Raw genomic sequence first — 24,228 nt, 5'->3', positions numbered from 1 at the left:
TCCTGGATTATCTGGCTTGGCTCTATGTAATCACAAGCTCCTTATCAGTGAAAGAAAGCTGCAGGAGAGAAGAGCCATGGAAGGAGATGTAACAATGGAAACAGAGTTTGGTATGGAAGGGGGGCCATGAGCCAAGGAATCCAGGCAGCCTCTAGTAATTGGAAAAAGTAAAAGCAAAGGACTCTCTTCTAGAGCCTCTAGAAAAAATACAGCCCTGCCAACACCTTGATTTAGCACGGTGGAAACTTATTTTGCAGTAGTGCCCTCCGGAACTGTATGAGAAAAAAATTCATGCTGTTTTAATTGTGGTGACTTGTTACAGCAGCAATAGGACACTAATACAGAGTCCCTTAGTAATTCATCATCTTCTGTTCAATACTTAAATAGGGTGTTTACCAGGATCTGGCTGTCCTTATCCACCTTCTCTTCTTTTTTTTTTTGTTTGCTTTTTTAGGGCCGCATCCGCGGCATATGGAGGTTCTCAGGCCAGGGGTCTAATCAGAGCTACAGCTGCTGGCCTATGCCACAGCCACATCAATGTAGGATCCAAACTGCATTTGCAACCTACACCACAGCTCATGGCTATGCCGGAGCCTCAACCCACTGAGCCAGGGATGGAACCCGAAACCTCATGGTTCATAGTCAGATTAATTTCTGCTGCACCAAGACAGGAACTCCCTCTTCTTACCTCTTTCCCTGGGGAACTCATCTACTTTAGGATGTCAGTTACCTCCTAGGAGCAGATGAGTTTCAAACACGTATTTTCAGCTTTGATTTCTCTCCTCACTTCCTAACATCAATTTCTAACTATCCACCACACATCCCCATCTGGGTGCTCCACTAATACCTTAACTCAATATGTCCAAAACTGAATCTACCTTTCTTCCTTAAACTGGTCCTCCTCCTGTATTGCTTATTTTAATTCATAGCACCCCCATCTGCTCAGTCCACAGACCTAGAAAATGTCCTAGACTTGTCTTTACCTCCTTGTCTTTACCACAGTCCATTAGTTACCTAGTATTGTGGCTTCCACCTCATGACTCCACTGGTACTGCCTTTGCTTTGTGCTCATCATCTCTCTCGATCTCTCTCTCTTTTTTTTTTTTTTGTCTTTTGAGGGCCACACCCCCAGCATATAAAGTTCCCAGGCGAGGGGTCGGATCAGAGCTGCAGCTTCCAGCCTACACCACAACAACAGCAATGCCAGATCCAAGTCATGTCTGTGACCCACACCACAGCTCATGGCATTGCTGGATCCTTAACCCACTGATCGAGGCCAGGGATCGAACCTGCATCCTCATGGTTACTAGTCAGATTTGTTTCTGCTAAATCATGACGGGAACTCCCAATGTGCTCATCATCTCTTTACTAGGCTACCACAATCGAGGTCCTGCCTCCTTCCTCCAATCCATCTTTCTATAACTTCCACAGCAGTATTCCTTTCGGCAACCCCTCTTCAAATCTTATGATTTTTTTCAATATCAACACAAATTTTCATTAGTGCTATATTGATATCATTATTTTCTTGTTTCAGAGAGAATTAGCAGAAACAGATATGAGAGTCTCATTTGCAAAACACAAAGTCAGGACTCAAAATTCATGATTTCAAAATCTAATACTTTAAATGAAAACAAAGTCAGATACTGAGAATTTAAAAACCAGCCAAAATATATCCGGACAAAACTCTCCTTGAAATAGACACATGCACCCATATGTTCATTGCAGCACACTTCACAATAGCCAAGACATGGAAACAATCTAAATGTCCATCGACAGATGAATGGATTAAGAAGACATGGTATATATACACAATGGAATACTATTCAGCCATAAAAAAGAACAAAATAATGCCATTTGCAGCCACACAGATGGAACTAGAGACTCATACTAAGTGAAATAAATCAGAAAGAGAAAGACAAATACCATATGATATCACTTATATCTGGAAACTAATTTATGGCACAAATGAACCTTCCCACAGACAAGAAAATCATGGACATGGAGAACAGACTTGTGGTTGCCAAGAGGGAGAGGAAGGGAGTGGGATGGACTGGGAATTTGGGTTAATAGATGTGCCTTTGGAATGGCAGCCTGCTGTATAGCACTGGGAACTGTATCTAGTCACTTATGATGAAGCATGATGGATGATAATGTGAGAAAAAGAATGCATATATGTATGTGTGACTGGGTCACCTTGCTGTATGGTAGAAAACTGACAGAACACTATAAACCAGCTATAATGGAAAAAATAAAAATCATTTTAAAAATAAAAAAAAATAGAAGTTCTCGTCATGGCTAAGCAGTTAATGAATCTGACCAGCATCCATGAGGATGCAGGTGTGATCCCTGGCCTTGATCAGTGGGTTAAGGATCTGGCATTGCCATGAGCTGTGGTGTAGGTTGCAGACGCAGCTCGGATCCTGAGTTGCTATGGCTCTGGTGCAGGCTGGCAGCTACAGCTCTGATTGGACCCCTAGCCTGGGAACCTCCATATGCTGCAGGTATGGCCCCGGAAAAGACGAAAAGACAAAAAAAAAAAAATTAAAAAATTAAAACCAAAAAAGAATGTGTATATATATATATGTGTGTGTGTGTGTGTGTGTGTGTGCGTGTGTGTGTGTATGACTGTCTCACTTTGCTGTACAGCAGAAATTGACAGAACATTGTAAATCAACTATAATAGAAAATAAAAATCTTGGAGTTCCCGTTGTGGCTCAGTGGTTAACGAATCCGACTAGGAACCATGGGGTTGCAAGTTCAATCCCTGGCCTTGCTCAGTGGGTTGGGGGTCCAGCATTGCTGTGAGCTGTGGTGTAGGTCACAGACACGGCTCAGATCCGAAGTTGCTGTGGCTGTGTGGCCGGTGGCTACAGCTCTGATTTGACCCTAGCCTGGGAACCCCATATGCTGCAGTAGCAGCCCAAAAAATGGCAAAAAAAAGACAAAAAAAAAAAAAAAAGAAAAGAAAAGAAAAATCTTAAAAAATAAAATAATAATTTAAAAAAAATAAATTTAAAAAAAGGCCAAAAAAAGGGGGTCATATGTTTACATGCAAGATTTAAACTGTAACATGCAGAAATATTTCTACTTTCTGAAATTTTTTTCTTTTTTTTGTCTTTTTTAGGGCCGTTCACGTGGCATATGGAGGTTCCCAGGCTACAGGTCGAATCGGAGCTGTAGCCGCCTGGCCTATGCCACAGCCACAGCAACTTCTGATCTGAGCCAAGTCTGTGACCTACACCACAGCTCACGGCAACGCCGGATCCCTAACCCACGGAGCAAGGCCAGGGATCAAACCCGCAACCTCATGGTTCTTAGTCGGATTCGTTAACCACTGAGCCATGACGGGAACTCCTGAAATAATATTTTAAATAAAGAGTAATTTATATTATATACAAAGTACAATAAATTTTTTTCTTTTTTTTTTTTTCTTTTGCTTTTTAGGGCCGCACCCTCAGCATATAGAGGTTCCCAGGCAAGGGGTCGAATCAGAGCTACAGCTGCCGGCCTTTGCCACAGCCACAGCAATGCCAGATCGGAGCTGCATCTGCCACCTATACCACAGCTCACTGGCAATGCAGGATCTCTGACCCACTGAGCAAGGCCAAGCATCGAACCTGCATCCTAATGGATACTAGTCAGATTCATTTCCACCATGCCATGATGGGAACTCCCCAATTTTTTTCTTTTAGTGAATTCATGAATTCAACAGTTTGCTGTGCTTCATGATTACACATTCAAATGCCTCAGTGGCTAGAAAGGTAAACTGAATGAGTAAATGGAAGCTGAGGGGATTGTGGTAAATTGAAGAATACTTGACTCATTTCCTAAAAATCGCCAAGGTAAACAAAAATGTAAAACACTGCAAGGCGAACAATACAGAAGCACACAAATTATTTCTGTAGGTTGTCAGCTTTTGACCTCTGGCAGGATAGACTTGGAAGCTCCTCAGCACAGCATTCACAACCTCCATAATCTGGACCCTGTGCAACCCAGTCCTCCTTCTTCCCATTGCCCAGGGTGCATCCAGCTGTGCGTCCCAGCCCTAATGAATGACACACTTTCCTTAGTGTACATGTTGTTTGGTGGTTCCTGTAGCCTCACAAAAATTCTTCAACCTGGAATACCTTTCATGCTCCTTAGCAGACCTCTCTTCCACAATCTCCTGCAAGATCTCAGAGCTGAACTCTGAATCCAAAAGCCTCAATTCTAAGACCATTTCAATCTCCCCCACAATGACTTCTTCTTCTTCTTCTTTTTTTTTTTTTTTTTTTTTTTTTGTCATTTCTTGGGCCGCTCCCACGGCATATGGAGGTTCCCAGGCTATGGGTTGAATCGGAGCTGCAGTTGCCAGCCTATGACACAGCTACAGCAACTCAGGATCCAAGCCGTGTCTGCGACCTACACCACAGCTCATGGCAACACCAGATCCTTAACCCACTGAGCAAAGCCAGGGACCAAACCCGCAACCTCATGAGTCCCTAGTCGGATTCATTAACCACTGAGCCACGATGGGAACTCCACACAATGACTTTTCTTTTTTTTTTTTTTTTTTGCTTTTAGAGAAGGGTTTTTATTTTTGTTTGTTTGTTTGTTTTTATGACTTCTTTATCTAATGATACCATCCCTCGACCTTCCTCTTTGAAAGGAAAGAGACTAGAAGTGGGAGCTCAGTTAGGAGTCTGTCACAACAGACTTGGGAAAAATTATGATGAATGAATGAATGACCCTTGATTACAGTTGACTCTTGAGTAACGCAGTGGGTTAATTCATGTTTAACTTAGAGTAGGCCCTCTGTAGCCATTGTTCCTCTGCATGCACGGACCCAACCAACTATGGACCGTATAGCCCTGTGGTATTTACCACTGAAAAATACCCACATATGAGTAGACTAGCTCAGTTCAAGCCCATGTTGTTCAAGGATCAACTGTGATTGGTTGAATAAATGAATGAATCATGGCCAAGCTCCCTGCTAACTCCATCACTCAGCATCTGGCTTCACTCTTATAAAACCTTCCTTATTCTCACATTGTCCTCTCCACCCCTATATTCTTTGATTCTCTGAGCCTTAAGACTCAGGAAGAAACAGAAGGATATTTTTAGGTTTATGGAGAAGAGGACTGTCACCCTTGACCCTTCCAGGTTCAGACGGTGGTCCTTGCTTTTTCCAAAGCTCTTTTTCCTTTGGGACAATCCACGTGTCTTTGTCTCTCTTCTCCACCGACCCTCTTTCTACACCAGATGCCTAGATGTCTTCTCTATGTGCCTGTCCCTTCCTGCCCAACTTCCCCATTCCCCAGGAAAACAATTTCTAAACACTTACCTCCTCCCCATCTTAGGCAACGAGCTAGATCATTTCCAGTGCCCAGGGGCAACACGGCAACAGGAGGCACAAAAGGCAAGTTGGCTTTGTCTGAGGAGGCAGGTGATGAGATGGATGGAGGAAATTAGCTCTGGAAGGCCACTGCCCCTGTGCCCTGCCCAGAGCCTCTCCCTGCACTGACCGATGGTCTCTAGGATCCAGCCTACTGTGCCATCTCCGCCACACACCAAAATCCGGTAATCAGGAACCTCTCTGAAGAATCTGAGCCTGAGACAAAAGGTGAGAGAGAAGATGAGGAAGGATAACAGGACTGAGGCTGCCCAACTCCTGCACAGGCAGAGTGCTTCCTGTCTCTCATTTCTTACAACCCCTATCCCTCCACACCCGCTTCTTTTTGTTTTTTAGGGCCGAACCTGCAGCTTATGTAAGTTTCCAGGCTAGGGGTCCAATCAGAGCTACAGCCACCCCCCTACACCAAGGCCACAGCAATGTGGGATCCAAGCTGCGTCTGCAATCTACACCACAGCTCACGGATCCTTAACCCACTGAGTGAGGCCAGGGATTGAACCCGCATCCTCATGGGTCCTAATCAGGTTTGTTAACCACTGAGCCATGAAGGGAACTCTTACAATCCCTTTTCCTTTTGTCAAAAGGCTTGTTTCTATTAAGGGTAGAGAAAAAAATACAATGGGGAAAACTATAGCCACTCAGTGGGGAGGGAGAAACTTGTATTTCCATCCTTTGAGAGCAGAACAAAGATGAGCCAGAGTATTCAGAGATGGGGATAACCAGTAAAAGCAGCCCTCTAAAGTCGTTTCTTGGGCTGCCATAGCCCTCCCCTCCAAACATGCACTCTCTCCTACTCTCTTCCACCTTACGCAGATAGGCAGGGGCACAAAAACACTGAGATAGAGTCCCTAACCTCTACTTACCCTGGCTCAGGACCGTCCTTGAGGAGGTTGAACACCTGTCGAGGGTTTAGTAGATACTGGAATTTCCAAAGCACCCTAGGTGGGGACAAAGGAGAGCTCATGGCAGGGAATGGATATTCTGTACCCCACTCTCTTGATGTCCTCCTCAGGGCATGTCCCCTCCATTACACATAGATTCCCAAACTCTGAAGACCCTGGACATGGCTTCGTACCTCTCCCCTTGCTTCCCGCCACTCTTGGGGTTGACAAAGACCAGAAGTGGGTGCGTGTTAGAAACGGGGTCAATCTGCATTGAGGGAAGAAAATAAGGAAAGCAAGATTTTGCCAGAGTGAGGAGGGGCCCTGAAGACAGGGGCAGAGGGCTGGCATTCCCCCCACGAGGTTCTCCCTTCCTCTACCAGGGAGGGGCTTCTGGAGAGCAGGCCCCATTCCCCAAGTTTCCCACTTTATTCCCCCCCATGAGGTCCCCACCACAAAGCCCGAGCCTCTTAGCCCTGTACCCGCAGAGCCTCAGAGGTGCTCAAATTTAAATCATCTGTGGTCTTCTGGCTTGTTTTGCTAACTTTACGTTCCTGTCCAGAGGCCTGAGAAGGGAGGAGAGCAGAGAGAAGGGAAACTGCATTGTGTGACCCTATAAACAGTTCAGAGTCTGACTTGAATCCTAAAAATATAGACTTTCGGCTCTAAATGACATTGTGGGTCCATGTGTAAATTGAGGAAACACTCCTGTCCCCAGCTGCTGCCCAAGGGTCTCACCAGGACACTGGGATAGATGGAAGATGGAGGCAGGATGTGATCACGGAGCAGCCCGCAGTCACACTCATGGCCCATGGCTGGTAGGCAGTCATCATGGATCTGAAAGACAAGGCAGGCACGGAGGGATCATGGAGGGAACCCCATCACCTCTTAACTTGGGGTCTGGTACTCAAAGAGTGGCGTCAGGAGCAGGGCAACTGTGGTGCAAGGGAGATGTGCTGGAGGAGGCCAGGGAAAGCAGGCAGTTTAGGGAGGTCCCCAAAGCAAGGCTGGAGGGATAGCTCCAGAGCTGACCTCTAGGTGGCACCACACACAATGCAGCCCAACCAGACTGTGGTAGATCCGGATCTTTTTCTGACAGCGGTCGCAGCGCCCAGATTCACAGCCTCCTCGGACCCACACATGTGTTTGGACCTTAGGGAGAATGGCAGTCCCTTGTCTGAGAGGGTCTGAACAGAGACTTAGGGAAAGGCTGAGGGCAGCAGTGGGCTAAGGGCCAGGGCCAGGATGTGGGTGGTGATGGAATGGGCATGGGGTCACTCACACCAATGTCCTTCCGAGACTTGGCATAGGTGCTGACTTCACAGGGCAGGGCCTTCATGGCACACTGGTCATGAACAGTGTATTTACATACTGGGCAAGAGGGAAGAAGGTCAGAGCCTTAGGTGCAGCCCCTCCTCCTATTTCCTCCTTAACTGCGGCTAAAGCAGAATCACTTACTGAAACAAGACCTCCAACCCCTGGCTGTGAGGGTGTGGTAAAGAGTTAAAATTTAGGGTGGGAGCTCACCTCGGAGACTTGTGCCTTTTGCTCACTCTTCCCCCTAAAAGAGCAATCTCTACCAAACACCCAACCCTACTCCATTCATATGACAGGAACTGAGCTGGACGATGTAAAGAAGGTTCAGATATAACAAGAACGATGACGACAAAATAATAATAGCTAACTTTTATTGCAGACTTAAGAGTATATACATGCACTGCATGAAGCACCTTTCTTGCATCAACTTATTTAATGCTCACAGTTACTTCATTTTCAGCTGAACAAACTATGACTTAAAGAAGGTATGTGGCTTTCCTCAAGGTCACATAACTAGTCAGTGGCAGAGCCCAGGATCCAAACCCAGGTGTCTCTAAGTTCTGAGTGCCGTGTTCCCTCAGATAGCCCGGCTGCCCTTCTGCTCCCACGCTCCCAGGCCCCATCACTCACGGTTACAGCTCAGCCCCTGTTTGCCAAGACCAATGCTCGACTCGCACAGGTTGCAGTAGACTGGTCGGGGGAACCTCTTGGGTCTCCACATGTGCTGCCCATTGTCCTTCAAGGTCTGGGAGGGCACAGCAGATGCTGGGGAGTGTCTAAGCCCTTAGAGGGCCAACCTCTGGCAAGCACAACCCAAGGCAACTGTTTTACCCATCCTCACCATCTCTCCTACTCACCATCTCCAGACCCAGCAACACAAGCAATGGCACAGTGGTGGCCCCAGCCCGGAGCCACTCAGCTAGGGAGACAGAGCCACTTCCATCATAGTCAATCTCTTTCATCATCTCCTGTAGAATCTGAGCAGAGAATGGGGGGGTGGGTAGACTTTGGGTGTGAGTAGCCCTTCAGATCTGACACCTCTCCAGCCAGCCTAGCCAGCCTAGCCAGCCTAGACAAGGGCACCAGACTGCCTGTCAGAGATGGGGTAAGGCTGATGAGGGATGTACCAGGGAGAAGGTATAAGAAGAAACATGCAGGAAAAATCACCTTACCGGCCTCAGCTCAGACACATCCCAATCCAGGTATTCAGCCATTCGCATCATCTGTATGATGATTCTGTCCACTTCCTGGGGGCCAAGAGGATAAGAACCACAGCCATATCCCACCTCACTACCATCACCCAAACTCTCCTCTAGAAATCAGGGTCCCTGAATTCCACCCGCAGACCCCCTCTCATTCTCAGGTGCCTCTGCCAAGTAAATGAATGTCTATGTGTGTTCGTAGGTTTGCAAGGCAGCCCCCAATTCATGTCTCCAGCATCCTCTTCTAAGGGTCAAGAGCTTGGGGCCTGCTCCCAAATTTAGTCCTACTAGACTCAACTTCTCCCTCTAGCTTCCTCTCTTTCTTAAGATCCTGGAAGAGTTGGGACAGGAGAGCACAGACAAATGGACACATACTCCCTTGCCCAGCATACAGGTCCCCCAACTCACTGAGCTGTCCAGGATCCCATTTCTGTCCGTGTCGTACAGCTTGAAGGTGACTGTGGGGTGTTTTAGGGGGCCAGGGTCAGTTTGTGAGGGATATCCAGAGAACTCATAACAGAATACAGGGGAAACAAAGAGATAAGGAGAAACCTTTTGGATGAAGAGCCCAGGACTTGGGGCTGAGACTGAGACAGCAGACAAAAAGGGAGGGGAAACAAGCCTGGATTCCACCCTCACTGCACCTGATAGGGCAGACGATCCGTACCTCCCAAGAACATCCCCGGCCACCCACATGACAATACACAAGACATGGGAACGGGGGTGACTAAGGCAGATGGCATTAGGTATAAGGAGCCTGGGGAAACAGAGGAAATGGGTCCATTCTCTGGCCCCACCTTTGTCTGGCCCTGTCAGCCTTTAGGAATCCTGAAAAAATGAGGGAAGGAAGGCTGGGGGAATACCCTCTCTCCTTTCATCTTTCTTCCCCTCTCCCAGTCCAGAATGGCAACTCACACTCTAGCTTGTCTTCTGGCCGGCCGCCCTCCAGAAGGGAGAAGTAGCAGGAGACATCACTGAGACACACCACATCTGGTTACAAGAAAGTACAGCAGATCTGAGGTTGGCGCTCCCTCCAGTCTGGCTCTTCTCTTGTCCTTTGTTTGTTCTAACTCTTCCCTTTAAGCTTCCTCCCTCCAGCTCCTACAGCAGCCTGGCTACCCTCTACAACTCCCTGCCGACCCTGCTCCCCAACATGTGACTCAATTCAACCCCCCCCTCAATCCACACTTCATTTGACTTTTCTGCTAGAGGCCCGGCCCAGTCCCACCTATGTGACCATACCTCTTTTTACAGTCTCTTCTGAGCAGTAACTAGTCTGGAAGGATTGAAACAGTGCCAGGCTTAGGTGACTAGGAACACTATCCACTTCCAGATAGATTTTCAGGAATTGCTGGAATCCCTCGTACCCAATGGCCTATGATGAGAGTTTGGCATTACCCTGGGGGGGTCTGAAGGATGAGAGAGTTGGGGACTGAAGAATTGGGAGTGGTGGGGACAGTGACAGTAAGTGCAGCATTGAGAAGCATCCAAGGCAGGAGTATGGTTTCTTGGGCTGAATCCTGAGTTAACAGAATCTCTGGTTTTGTCCTAAAGCGGTAGCTGCAGTAACAATGGATGCTGGGGTATCCACAGAGAGGATAGCAAGGGTTGGGCCCAAGAATAATCCCTGGAAGTTGGGCATCCCAATGGAGTAGCAAAAACAAAGATGGGAGGAGTTGGTGAAGGAAAGGATTTCCCAGCTGCCACTCACATCTCCTTGGAGATATTCAGCCATTTCACCATCCTCAAAGAGCTTTAGGACATCACTGACCTTTTTGGTGGAGTCTAGGGTGAGACGAGAGGGAAAGCAGAGCATTAGTTGTGTTCAGCTCTCCCTGCCCACTCTGAGAGTCCCACCCAGACCTCCAATAGGAAAGAAGAGTCCGGTGAGATGAAAAAAGGAGAAATTCCAAGAAGAAACACAGAAATACAGAGAGAGAAACATTTCAGATCCTCCAAAGCCGTTGCCCTCTTTACTCCTCTTCTCTGAGATTTGGAGCATGCAGTCAGGGTTCAGAGAAAGATGGGTAGAGAGCTAAGATCCCAAGCATCTCCCCATTTCCCTCGGGTTTCATTCCCTGCCAGCCATCTCTTGGGAGGATCCTCAAGGCCACTGGGGGAAATAGGAGGAGCTGTGGGGGCTGAGGAGGAGGAGGAGGAGGAGGGACTATCTAAGTGTCTAGAACTGAACGACTGAGTGGAAGACTCACATTCCATGTATTTTTGCAGCTGGGCAAAATCACTGGGGCTTATCAGCCCCCTCTCCTTGGACATCTTTTTTTTTCTCTTAAGAATGACCAGAAAGACAGCCTGGTAGTAGCGCTCCTGGAGCCGTTGCCGGGACCTCTGCTTCCAGGGGTGGGCCTGCAGGAAGATGACAAGAGCATGTGGCAGGACTAGCCAGTGCGTCTACCTCTTTGCTTCTGTTTACGCTGTTCATTTTCCACTCCTACCATTATTTCTGTTCTTTCCTCTCTGAGTCCCTCCCTAAGTCTCTTCCTTTCCAAGTGTTCCTCTCCCCTGTCTCTCTCTCTCTCTCTCCTTGCCAGTGTCTGTCCTATGTCTCTTGTTTCTCTGACTCATCTCTGACTTTCTCTCCAACATTTCTGGTTCCTTCTCCAACTCTCTGATTTCTCTCTCAATCTGTCTTGATTCATCTCTGACCACCCTCACCTCCGCCCCCACCCCCGCTTTCGCAGGCTATATGTGTCTCTGTGAGCGCTGCCTCTCGTCTGCTTCTACCTTTTCTCCCTCCACCCCAATCTCTGCAGTCTCTGCCGGGCCTGCGCTCTGTCCCATCTCCCTTCGGATCCCGCAGTCCCAGCCCTCCGGTGGTTCTCACTGAGATGGCGGCACGCCACCAGGGGCACGATCCCATCTTGCTCCGCCTCCAGCCGCGGTCCCCGGCCCCCGCTCTGGCACCCACTCCCAGCGCCACCCACACCCCGCAACGACCTCTAGCGCTTCTGCCGCGCGCGACACAGAACCAGCTCTAGCCGGGTCCCCAGCCCCGCCCCGCCTCGCCAGCGTCCTGCAAAGTTCCATTAGGGAAGGGCGGGGACCCGGGCAGAGAGAGAGCGGGAGGAGGTAGGGAAGAAGGCTCCGAGCATCTGCCTGGCTTCTCCGTTCCAGGAGGGTTGTGTGAGTGCAGGGACCTTTCTTCCACCCTGCTAGGTTAGCAGTGTTTAGGGAGCCTCAACTTCCAGTTAGGAGATACAGGGACCAAAGAGGAGCCATCACCTGGATCACTAACCCAGGGACCAAGGTGCAGAAGGCAACTTGCCTTGAGGATTCAAGAACAGCAATGACAATAATACCGTACATTAGCATAAGTGCAGCAACACTTTGGAGTCAGTCAGAACTGGGATTAGTCATAGCTGGGTTCCATTCTTAGCTCTGGTACCACTGCCTGACTTGGGCAAATTACAGTTATACAATGAGGCGAATGATACCTATCTTTCATAATTGTAAGGATTAAGTCAAAGGATATATATAAAGTGCCTAGTATAACACCTGGCAAACAGGAGGCCGACAAGGAATGGTGGTTATTATTGCATTAACAAGTAAAATCAAATTCTATGAGACAAGAAATCATTGGTATAGCCATTCTACAGATGAAGGAACTGGAGCTTAAAGAGGTTGGGGCTTCCCAAGGCGGGTGTTAAGTAGAGGAGCTAAGGCTCCAACCCAAGAACTGCGTGGCAGGGGCCACACCTGCCTCCCCCTTTCACACACTCGGCCTTCCTTTCTGTTCCTCAGGCACGCCAAGTTCTTCCCTGCTCAGGGCCGTGAGACTCACTGTTCTGTCTGCCTGGAACACCCTTCCTTACTCTTGGCAGAGCTGACTTGCCTAAACTGAAATGTCAGGTCCTCCAAGAGACCTCCTCTGATTATTCTGTCCTAAAGGAGCCCCCTCCTTTGCACAGCACCCTCCTTTGTTTCCTGCATCGGGGACTGATCACTAATGGAAATTTTCTTGCCAATTTATTTGCTTCTTTGTTTACTGTTTGTCTTCTACCAAAATGTTACGTTTCACAGGGCAGGAGCTTGTCAATTTTGTTCACCGCTGTATCCCCAATACCTAGAGCCCTTCATATTGGAAGTGCTCCATATTGACTGTACAGATTACAACTGTGTAAAATTAGGGAGTCATATTTGGGGACTATTAATCCAACTATGGTTAAATGGGATGCCAGAGTATCCATCCTGACAGTCAGGGGAATGTGAGACAGTTTGGAACACATACAGTAGGTGCGAAATAAATATTTGTTAAGTGAATGAATTATTCTAAGAAGGACTTATTGTGGTACTCCATTCAAGGCTCTGACCTTTTCTCTCCCCTCTGCCCATCCGCCCACTTATTGAGGGTTGTTGGGTCAGACTTAAGGAGGCAGTTGGGGCCTACTAGAATTTCCTTTCTGATGGTGCAAGAACCTGTGTAGCCTCTGTCCCTGGGCCATCTCTGCTGCTCACCTCTGTGCAGTATACCATTCCTGTTCTGGAGGCTTTCTGAGGAACACTTTTTAATTTTTTTGCTTTTTAGGGCCGCACGTGCTGCACATAGAAGTTCCCAGGCTAGGGGTTTAATCAGAGCTACAGCTGCCAGCCTACACCACAGCCATAGCCACAGCTACCCGGGATCTGAGCAACATCAGCGACCTACACCACAGCTCAGAGCAACGCCAGATCCCCGACCCACTGAGCGAGCCCGGGGATTGAACCCATATCCCCATGGATACTGGTCAGATTCGTTTCTGCTGCGCCACAAAGGGAACTCCCTGGGAACACTTAGAAGGGGGTTCTGGGACACTGATATCTGGAGGAAGGACTCCACCCATCTGGCCCTTTTCTATAATCCAGCTTCTACTGCCAACAGATCTAATGAATACATAATAGTCTTATGGCTAATGGGGCCTGTATGGCTTAATTAGCCTCTCTGATTATCTCTGGGGATTCTTAGATGGCTCCAAAGTTCTAGGAAGTGGAAGCTGAGGGAGAAAGTGCCAGGAAGAGTGCAAACAAGGGACGAACCGGAGAGAGGACACAATATTTCTCTCTTGCCTCTCTTTTCACAATAACCCTTCCTAGCCCCCCTTAAATGGAGTATACAGCAGAGGTTAAGAGAATGGACTTTTGAATTAGATAGCCATGGATTAGAATTCTGTTTCGTAGAGTTATTTCATCTCCCTGAACCTGTTTCCTCATCGGTAAAATGGGTACTGGAGAAATCAGACACAATGTGGGGATTAAAAAAGGTAATAGATGCAATATACTTAGCAAACTGTATGGCACAGAGAAAGTTATAAACATTAGCTTATTAATATTATCATTATTATTATTATTATACAAGGGTGATACCCAGAGAAACACATCTGGAGACCAGGAAAAATGGTGCCTTTGACCAGGAAGGCATAAATTCTAGAGACCCCCAGCAGCAGTGAAGCCCAGTTGCATGCCTCCCCCGTTGTGTCATATCTCAGGCGAAGACATGTAATATCAGGATCCTGTACTTTGCCTCTAGGAGGGTAAGAAGGCGGCTACAGAAACTAGACTGTCAGGGTCCAAGGACATCCCTGGGCTGGGACTTTGGATATAATAAGGCTCCTGGGGGTTCTTTTAGTAGTCCAGGGCCTTAAAAACCTGGAACAAGTCCAATTTTGTCCTGCTCCATCCCAGCCCTGTAGCGATAACCTGGACTAGTCCAGGCAATGCTAGGTCTGGGAGGGTGGGGTCTGTTGCCCGCCCGCCAGCTATTTGTGACTCACCCTTCCCTCCTCTCCCTGCCCGACCCTACCAACTTGGGATGAGACAGTAAGAAGCTGACTTGGAGGCAGAGAATCCTAGAACATCCTCAGAGATGGGAGGCGCCAACTCTCTTATTTTAGCAGAGGAGGAAACTGAGGCCCAGAGAGACAGCCTCTTTCTCAGGGTTACACCCAAACTCTAGACATTCTGTCCTTAGTCCAATCCATTATATCTCAGTGCCTCTGGTCTTCTAGATCTTATTTTAAACATTAAATGCTAAAATTGCTGGTAACCAAGAGATAAATATGATTTCCACAGCCAGTGCTAACATTTAAAGTTTCTTCTTTCACTTCAAGATTCGTTGCTCACATTCCCAGTCATGTAGGTTTAACATTACTCAAAGAATCAGCTATACCCCTAGACACTCAGGCTGACCCAGCGAGGAACCCCAAGGGGCAGGGCCTCCCCTTTGGGGGTCCAGGCCTGATTACCTGGACTTCTGAATCCCTTAACTACCCCAGGGTTTGCAATCCTCCTCTTCCTGAGGATTGGGGGAGGGTCTTTTTTTTTCCTGCCCATCCCTGCTACTAGTCGTTGGCCCCTGAGAAGGAATCATTTGGCTTGAAGCCTTAAAATCTGTTAAGCCTCCACAAGCATCACAGATGGTAGTGTTGCCTGATAAAGGTGGTGGTGTTTGTGTGTGTGTGTAGGGGTGTCATTGTGCAGTACAGGAGGAAGTTACGATGTTGGCATGGTTGGGGGATGTGGGCTTGAACGTTATGAGGTTGAGGAGATGCCCAGCAATATTTGCATTTCTTCCTCAGTAAATCTCATTTCCTCCATTTAAAGGTGAAAAGTGGGATTGAGACCCAGGTAGTTTCAGAAACTTCCCCGTGACAGGTGTGGAAAGGAGAGGGGTGGGAAGTTGGGGACCAGGAGGCCAAACAAGAGCCCTTCTTCACCCGTGCAGCGCTGCGGAGGTTCCAGAACTGACTTTCCTCCGACTCGGGTCCCTAGGAGACAGCTTCAGCATCCGTCCGTTCGACTGGGAGAGATGGAGGGGAAGGTCTGGGGCGGGGGAAAGCTGCCTACCGGGTTCTGGGCCAGCCCTCCCGCTGCCCCCCGCTCCTGGCGCAAACCCTTCTAGCTACCTACTCCAGCTGTCACGCTTCCTCCTTCTCGGCCCAGCAGCCCTACCCCAACCCGTGGGGCGTCCCCTCCCGCGGCCCCTGCCCGCGCCTGCTCCGGTGCGGAAGGGCGGGAGGCAGCGGGGGGCTCGCGGGGGTCTCTACCTTGCCTGCGGAGGGCGCGCGGTCGGAGCTGGAGCGCCGGCGCGGGAGCTGGAGCCCGAGCTGGGCTGGAGGGGACGGGCCAGGCAGACGCGGCCGCCGCGGGGCCGCCCCGCTCCTGACGACACAGCCGCCCGCCCCCCATCCCGGCCGGCCCGCCCGCCCGCCCGCGCCGGTGCCGGGCGCCCCCAACTCCATGAACTTCTATTTCACTAGACCCGATTCCCCCTTCCCCGAATATCTCCAGGGCTCTGGTCTGTGCCACTTTCTCCACATTCCTGCGCTACTCAGCTTCCCGCCCCCGTAGCAGCTCTGTTTGTATCTTTCCGATCCCCTTCCCCCCCCCCCCAGTCATTCATAGCCTCTCCCCGCATCCCAAACCTGGGAGGCCAAGATAGGGGGCGGGCCAGCTGATGACACACCTTGGCAGTTGCCCACCCACCCAACGACTCACCTTCTCCTTCCTAACTGCTGCCATCAGGGGACTTCCTCTGCATCCACTATGGATTGAATTCATACTCAGGAGATTGGGCAGCAGCAAGGCCAGAGTTCCAGACCGCACATTCTAAGACCAAACACCTCCCTGCCACCATGGGCTCCACAGAGCTTGACACGACTTGAGAGAATCTGCCCACCTTTGCCTCCAGGTTCCTCACCTCCGTTAAACCCAAACTTCAGATGTGTCATATTTGTTTTCCAAGCCAAGGACACCTCCTTCTCTCAAGGCTCAGATTCTTCCCTTAATTCTGGGGTCGAGAATGCTAAAAGCATGCTGGTCTGTGTCGACCCTTTCTCCAGTGCCCCAACCCTCCAGGCAACCCACTTTACCTGCTAGTCTTGGCAGGTGGTGTAGAAAGCCCTGGCCAGAAGTCTGGGTGAAGAGATCCTTTCGGCTCCTCCCGTCTGGTATCTATTCTGGAGTTAAAGCACTTGGAACAGCATGGATACTGGTAAGGCTGGTAGAGCAAGGGAGACAGACAGAGGCCTAGGGACTTACTGGTAGGAACTGAGGACCTAGGCATCCTGTTCCCTGGCCCCGCCCCAACCTTGTCTAACCCCCTCCTACCCTTCAATGAAGTAACATAAGTAACAAAAGCTTGAGCTCCTGGAATCTTCCCTCTTACTCCTGTTAGTGGAAGAGAGGGGGAGGGGAGCGCTCTGATTGGAAGGGTGTGTGTGCCTGTTGCCTGTTGTGTGTGTATGTACACACATACAAACACACATATAATATATACATACTTTTGGTGGGGGATGGAGAGAAGGAATGAATACAGGAGGCCCTCTAGTGGAAACAGAGGGATCTAAGCAGTTCTTGACTGTTTCAAGATAGACTTGTTGGAAGAGAATCCTCCATTTTTATCAGAAATACAGCTGCTGAGTAATAGGGTTTGGAAGTATTGTTGTTGCATCTGAACTGGAGTCTGAAGCAGGGGTTAGAGAGGGCCTCTGCTCCTGTCTTCCCTCTAATCTTAAAAAGACAAGGACATTCCCTCTAAAAAAGACCAGGATCCTGCCACTCCCCATCCTTCCTCTCCCCTTCTTATATGACCTCCTTAGTCATAGAATCATAAGTACTTTTGAAGGCTTATTATGCACCAGGTCTGTACTTAGTTCTGCAGGACATCCAAAGACATAGCCCAGCTTAGGGACCGCACCAAAGAGTGGCTTGCTGTGTGTGGCTGTGCGTGTAAGGCCTTCCCACTGTAATCCATCCTAAACAAACATTCAGTAGAAGTAAGAACAGATCCCCTAGCCCCTCTTCCAATCAGTTTTCTGCCGCTGAGCCCCTCACATAGAAATCCTGGAATGATACTAAGCCTTAAGGTACTCAGCTTTCCTTGCAAATAACACTTGCAGTGCTATCACCCTATGTATGACTTGTGTTTCTTACTCCATCATTCTCAGCTGTGTGCCTACATGAAGTTAAAGATGCTCCTTTTAAGATATTTTTTTAGACTTCAAAGTGGGTCATGAGGTGATTTAGTATGGAATAAGTTGGAATCAGTCATACTCTAGACATGTGTCTTCTTTAGGGTCTGGGCTCCATCATACCCCAGTCAGTTATTGGTTGGGGTGGGAGGAAGAAAGGCCAAGAAACATCTAAGGAGGAGGCGTCTAATGCCTACAGTTCCAGGTGCTCATTTCTTTAATCAACCACATCATAAAAATCAGAAAGAAAGAAACCACAATGAACAAAGGGAAAGGAAAAAACAACAGCCTTGTTCTCCCCAGCCTCTTCGTTCCCCTCTTCCTCCTCAGGGTGGTGTGTGTGGGGGGGCACATCCGGAGTTCAGGGTTGGGTCCCAGGCAGGTCTACTAGGCAGACAACTGAGTTTCATTTCCTGTCAACCCCAGAACTGAGGCAGGATGACTGAGGGCATATAGGGGGCCTAGGATTGGGTGGTCAACAGGAGCCACTTTAGGACTGCTTCTTGCAGAAAGGTCCATAGATTAGCCCACTAGTACTAGTACCAGAACTTCTCAGTACAGTAAGGACCAATGCATCCCACTAGTTTTTACAAGCTTCATCTTACTCCTACCTTTAATCATTAGTAACAGGGCTACGGACAGGATACTAAACCCAGCAGGGATGAAGCACATTTGTTGAAAGAGCAGGGGTTAAAGATGGCAGTGTTAGAACACTTGCAATGACTTTGTATTGAATGCAAGTCAGTTTTTAAATGAGTCTTTTTGAGATCTTTTTTTTTTTTTTTTTGTCTTTTGTTGTTGTTGCTATTTCTTGGGCCGCTCCCGCAGCATATGGAGGTTCCCAGGCTAGGGGTTGAATCGGAGCTGTAGCCACCGGCCTACGCCAGAGCCACAGCAACGCAGGATCCGAGCCGCGTCTGCAACCTACACCACAGCTCACGGCAACGCCGAATCGTTAACCCACTGAGCAAGGGCAGGGACCGAACCTGCAACCTCATGGTTCCTAGTCGGATTCGTTAACCACTGCGCCACGACGGGAACTCCTGAGATCTTCTGAATTGGATCTCTGGTGGGACTCGGGAAGGTGAAGTATGGGAGGGAAGGCAAGCTGTGACCCTAGAAAACTTCTCAAGTTTCATTTCAAAGCTGTAGCAAGTTCCTGGTCAGCCACTGCTCTTAGGATTTGTTGTTGTTGTTCTTTAAGTGGGAAATGCAGACTGGTGTAAGAGGTGGCCAGTAAGTCCTTCTGTTGGATATCAACCTAAACCAAAGTGGGGGATTTGGAGGAAGATAAACGAGTGAATAAGGAAAAAGCAACATGAGGGGAGAAGGGGGCAGGGCAGACACCTGAGGAGAGGAACCTGTAGCCGGCCCCTCCCAAGCTGCAGGGAAACGAGTTCAGCAGGACTTAGCCCAGAAGGAACGAGATTTGCCGAAAAGAGAGGGGGAGGGAGAACCTTTGGGTTGTCTAAAGAATTGGGAGGCACGGGGCAGGGCAGGGCTGCAGAGGGAGTGACCGCATGGCCCAGATTATTGGCGCATTGCCCTGCTTTGGATCCCCAGTCACAGTGCCTCGGACGAGGTTAATTAGAATACTAACTGGGTCCGCCCAGAAGCCTTCACCTTGCCCTCCTGACCCTGGGGCCAAGCCCGAGAAGGGTCCCGAGTCGAAGGCCGGAGCAAACTGGGGCCGTAGTCACTTCGTCGCCCGAGTCTCCGGGACCGCTCCAGGGGCAGAGCCAGGCCAGGGCTGCCCGCCCAGCCTGGCCCGCCGCCTCCAAAGCCGTAGAAGCCGCGGGCAACTCTGAGGCTGCGGGGACAGGTGACTGACCGGCAGCGTCCTCCGCATTGCACGCCCCTCTCGCGGTTCTCGGTTCGAAGGGTCGAGCTGAGCGGCCAAGGGCAATTAGCACGCGCTTTCGACCTCCCCACCTTCTAAGAGAGGGTCAGTTGGGGTCTTCGCCCCCAACATGGAGCGCCCCAGTGCGTTCCCAGAGCTACGCTGCCCCGCCCCAGGTCCCCCAGATGCTCTGGGACCTGGGTTCAGGCTCGGGCCTGAATATTCTTCCTTTTCTCACTTATTAGCCCCTCCTCCCTTCCTGGGTGCAGGTGGGCCTTGCCCCCTTTTCTCTCGCAGGTCCTAGACGGACGAAGAGTGTCTATGAGGAGAGGAGCTGTGCCTCGGAACTTTTCTCGGCATCCAGAGAACTGCTATATACGCAGCAGGCGCTCACTTAACGGTATCAGTGGCAGTAAAAGAGCCCACGGGCTCTTAGATTAAAGTCTTCCGCTTCTACTCGCTTCCTCCTCCTCCGCTTCAGTCTATGAAATGGTGTACTCTCCCTTTAAGACTAAAATGGTGGCTTGCTGCGATCCACTCCACTTCCGGTGGGGAGGGGGGCGGGACCCCAGCCCGCTCACGCCGGAAGTGGTTTGCGTTTTCAAGATGGCGACTCCCTATGTAACTGACGAGACCGGCGGTGAGTGCGGGAGACGCGGAGCCGCTTCTCCCCGGGCTCTCGGGGCAGGGGTTCGGACTTGGAAAGGGGTCTGTGCCCCGCCCATCCCGGGGCCCCTCCTTTGCCCCGCCCTCCGGACCGCCTTCCCCATTCATTCTCTCCTACGGGGTGTCACCTGCGCCCCCTTCTGGTCTCGTGTTTGGGGGTCTCCGCTTCCGGTCACCCAAACCCAGGGGTCCTTCAGTGCTGGTCTTTGCTCCGGGACCCTCGTGGACCCTTAGCTTTTCTCCAGCAGTTGGAGTCTCTATATCTGCTTTGGGTTCTTCAGCCTTGGGGGGGCTCCTCCACTCTCAGTTCCCTCCAATTCCTGCTTTTCCCCTCTTCCCCTCCCCCATCTCAGTATGCCTGCTTTTTGCCCTATCCCAGTCCCGTTTTAATTCTTTTTCTGAAAGCTATATCTATTGGAGCCCTCCTCATTGCTGCATAGTGCTTTTTCCACTCCCTCATCTTCATCGTTGGGTCATTCAAGTTCAGAGGTGTGAAGGGAAGTGGAACATATTAAAACTTTCAGCTAGAGTTTTCTCCTTGATGGCACCACCCTTCTGTACCTTCTCTGGTGATGGTGACTGGAGTTGAGGGATCTAAGGAGGAAGAAGGCAAACAAGAAAGTGTTTAGTGGCCTTTAGCAAGCCCTCGGACAAATTTATAGAACCCACTATTCCTTATGCATAGAAAAGAATTTCCAGCCTGTCTGATTGAGATGCTTAAGTGTCTCCTGTGTATGTGAGGTTTACGTGTTGAAAACTGAGAATCAAGATTTTCATTTTGGTTGTGTCCCATCCTAATTTACTCATCTTTAGAAAAATGTGCATAGTAATATTTACTCAGTGATGATCAGATAAGATAGTGTATGTGAAAGCGATTTATAAACTGCTGTATAAGGCAAGGTGTTAACTGGTTTTTGTCACCCTCATTGTGTATGTGTATTCTGTAGAAGTGATGGTGTGTGTGTGTGCTTTGGTACATGCAGTCTGTTTTAAAATGTACCTTTTATGCTTCTTGCTTTGATGTTTTCCATGTTACATCTCACCCACCTCTCCTATCATGTTTAATGACGACCCAAGTCTCTGCTATTTCTCTGCAACCTCACATTTCATAGTGATACAATCTCTTCTGCACTCTACATAGTAGGTCCTTCTTCAACTAATTCCTTTCAATGTGTACTTTGAAAACATTACTCATTTTCTATTTTTTTGGCGGTACGCATGATACTAAGAAATTCCCAGGTCAAGGATCGAACCCGTGGGATGGTAGTGCCCCAAGCTGCTGCAGTGATAATGCCATATCCTCAACTTGCTTTGATGTGATAATCCCCCACTGTGCTTTTTTTTTTTTTTTTTGGGTCTTTTTTGGCCACCTCAGGGCATATGTAGTACCCTCCTAGGCCAGGGATCTGATCCGAACCACAGTTGCTACCTGTGCCGAAGCAATGGTAACACTGGATTGTTTAACCCACTGTGCCTGGCCAGGGATTGAACCTGTGTCCTGGCACTGCAGAGACATCACCCATTTTGTTGCACCACATTGGGAACTCCATAACTCCCTTTTCTTTCTGATTTAATGAAAATCCAGATATCACATCTTGCCCTACTCTCCCACCAAGAGGTATCTTCTGTTATCTCTATGTGGAAAAGGAGAAGGAATCACATTGCTTTTTTATTTCCCTAATTCCAGCACATTGATCTACCACTGTCACTGTAATTCTCATAGGTATTGCAATGCAGCTAGAGCATTTTCTCTAAAACCTCAGGGCCATCATCCACTGCCCACAAGGACCCAAAGGTGTTGTATCATATTTTTTTCTCCATTCTGTTTCTCAGTGTCACCACTTATTCTCAGTAACTGCAACATCTTTGGAATACTCTTATCTTTTTAGTTCCTCCGAATGAGACCATTGACTTTCCTTTGAATTTTCAAACCAGTTACACATCACAGTCACTACAATCTGGACCTACTACATAGGACCTCACCTATGACACTGCCTCCCCCTTCAGGTGCTCCTCCATCACTTATTTTAGCTTCTTTACCCAATCACCTTTATTACTTATACACCCACAGAATCGGCTTTTTTCCCCTCCTTAGGTTCTCTGGTGCTTGACATTTCCCATTTTGGTGAGTCCACCAGTATGTTCATGATGACTTTTTTTTTTTTTTTTAAATTTTATGGCCACACTTTTGATCTGTGGAAGTTCTCTGGCCAGGGATTGAAGCCGCATCACAGCTGCGACCTACACTGTGGTTGTTGGATCCTTTAACCCACTGTACCAGGCCAAGGCTCAAACCCACAGTGACCTGAGCCACTGTAGTGGTATTCTTAACCCACTGTGCCATGGCAGGAACTTCTTCATGACTACTTTTGATGCTGCCCTGCTAGACCTATGTGACGAGTCACTATATCATCATTGCTTTCTTCATTCATTTTGATCTTCTGTACTAAGTCAGCACTTCTGTTACCTTGATCATCCTATCACCTGTTTTCTTGGCTTCTGCTTCTAGGCCCTAGTACATGGCTAGAGAAAAGACACAGATATACACCTTCAGTATAATATAACTTAATGTTAACTTCAGCCAAGATCACAGCTTCAATTCTTCTTTCTCGATTTGCTTACATTCTGCCATGGCTATTTCCCCTGCTTTTCCCAGCATTCTGTGACCATCCCTTTTAATGCTTCTTGTGGCAAATGGCCTCACTTTCTGTTTCATTGAAAAATCAAGGTGGTTTGTTATTTTTCTTTTTCTTTCTTCTTCTTCTTCTTTTTTTTTTTTTTTTTTTTTTTGGCCACACTTGCGACATGTGGAAGTTCCCAGGCCAGTTATTGAATCCAAGAAGCAGCTGTGACCTATGCCATAGCTGTGGCAATGCTGGATCCTTAACCCACTGTGCTGGTCCAGGGATCATACCCACGCCACTGCAAAGACAATGCTGGATACTTAATCTACTGCACTGTGGGAGCTCTGTTTCTGCTTCTTATCCTGTTCATAGCCTGATTTCTTGAATGTCAGGTCTACACATAACTACTTCTATTTCCTCACTGTTTTTTTGTTCCTTAGCTCTTTACAATGGTTTATTTCTAGCACCAGCCTCTCCTGAGTTGCCAATTCCCTTTTCTAATTGTTGGTGAGTAGCTTTCATTCTTGGATATACTGTTACACCTTAAATCCAGTCTGACCATAATCAGTATCAGTTTTTCCTCCCTTATTTCTGTTAAAGGCACCATTGTTCTAGCCAACCCAGGATCAATATGTTGCACCATTTTTCTCTCTTTTTAAAAATTTTTAAATAGATTTTTTTAGAAGGATTTTAGATTTATAGAAAAATTGAGAAAATGATAACAGACAATTCCCATATATCTTACACTCAGTTTCCGCTATTAACATCTTACATTATATGGTGTCTTTATTGCAATTGATGAAACAGTATTCATACATTGTTACTAACTAAGGTCCCTACATTATTCAGATTTTCTTAGTTTTACCTGATTTTTTTCTCTGTTCCAAGATCCCATCCAGGATACCATATTACATTTAGTTCTCATATCTCCTTAAGCTCCTATCAGCTGTGACAGTTTCTCAGACTTTATTTTTGATGATCTTGAGGGTTTTGAGAAATATCGATCAAGCATTTTTACAGGATACCCCTCTATTGGAATTTGATGTATTCCTCATGGGGCTACATGAGTGTTGGCTTCTCATGGGGACAACCATAGAAGTTAAAGTGGGGAGTTCCTGTCGTGGCGCAGTGGTTAACGAATCCGACTAGGAACCATGAGATTGCGGGTTTGGTCCCTGCCCTTGCTCAGTGGGTTAATGATCCCACGTTGCCGTGAGCTGTGGTGTAGGTTGCAGATGCGGCTCGGATCCCGCGTTGCTGTGGCTCTGGCGTAGGCTGGTGGCTACAGCTCCAATTCGACTCCTAGCCCGGGAACCTCCATATGCCGCGGGAGCGGCCCAAGA

General features: G+C 48.4%; 2 protein-coding genes across 19 annotated transcripts in view; one reads left to right on the top strand and one right to left on the bottom strand.

Annotated features, from left to right (window-relative positions):
* The window catches only part of DGKA (diacylglycerol kinase alpha), a 27,203-nt gene extending 7,096 nt beyond the window's left edge, over positions 1-20,107 (bottom strand). The window contains exons 1-18 of one of the 14 annotated variants that reach the window (XM_085024742.1): positions 19,356-20,107; positions 16,655-16,782; positions 11,003-11,156; positions 10,504-10,577; positions 10,035-10,167; positions 9,708-9,782; positions 9,201-9,250; positions 8,763-8,837; positions 8,448-8,567; positions 8,221-8,335; positions 7,556-7,644; positions 7,306-7,425; positions 7,012-7,110; positions 6,756-6,839; positions 6,468-6,541; positions 6,256-6,330; positions 5,505-5,590; positions 5,324-5,413 (exon numbers count right to left, since the gene is read on the bottom strand). In XM_085024742.1, the coding sequence (XP_084880868.1) occupies positions 5,324-5,413; positions 5,505-5,590; positions 6,256-6,330; positions 6,468-6,541; positions 6,756-6,839; positions 7,012-7,110; positions 7,306-7,425; positions 7,556-7,644; positions 8,221-8,335; positions 8,448-8,567; positions 8,763-8,837; positions 9,201-9,250; positions 9,708-9,782; positions 10,035-10,167; positions 10,504-10,577; positions 11,003-11,066 (1,423 nt within the window). In that variant the 5' untranslated portion in view covers positions 11,067-11,156; positions 16,655-16,782; positions 19,356-20,107. 14 annotated transcript variants of the gene reach the window in all.
* The window catches only part of PYM1 (PYM homolog 1, exon junction complex associated factor), a 20,203-nt gene continuing 15,382 nt past the window's right edge, over positions 19,408-24,228 (top strand). The window contains exons 1-2 of one of the 5 annotated variants that reach the window (XM_013997620.3): positions 19,408-19,577; positions 19,893-19,995. In XM_013997620.3, the coding sequence (XP_013853074.1) occupies positions 19,917-19,995 (79 nt within the window). In that variant the 5' untranslated portion in view covers positions 19,408-19,577; positions 19,893-19,916. Of the gene's footprint in view, positions 19,701-19,840; positions 19,996-20,182; positions 20,236-24,228 lie in introns of those variants that run through there. The other 4 variants (XM_005663885.4, XM_084956075.1, XM_084956076.1 and 1 more) reach the window with 4 other exon arrangements.

Source organism: Sus scrofa, chromosome 5 (assembly GCF_054392235.1).
Source record: "Sus scrofa isolate SSC_HxYL_T2T_F1_AM1 chromosome 5, Sscrofa_HxYL_maternal_Yorkshire_Landrace_v2.0, whole genome shotgun sequence".
NCBI lineage: Eukaryota > Metazoa > Chordata > Mammalia > Artiodactyla > Suidae > Sus > Sus scrofa.
The sequence above is the reverse complement of the archived record's forward strand: the minus strand, read 5'-3'. Positions and strand labels throughout refer to the sequence as shown.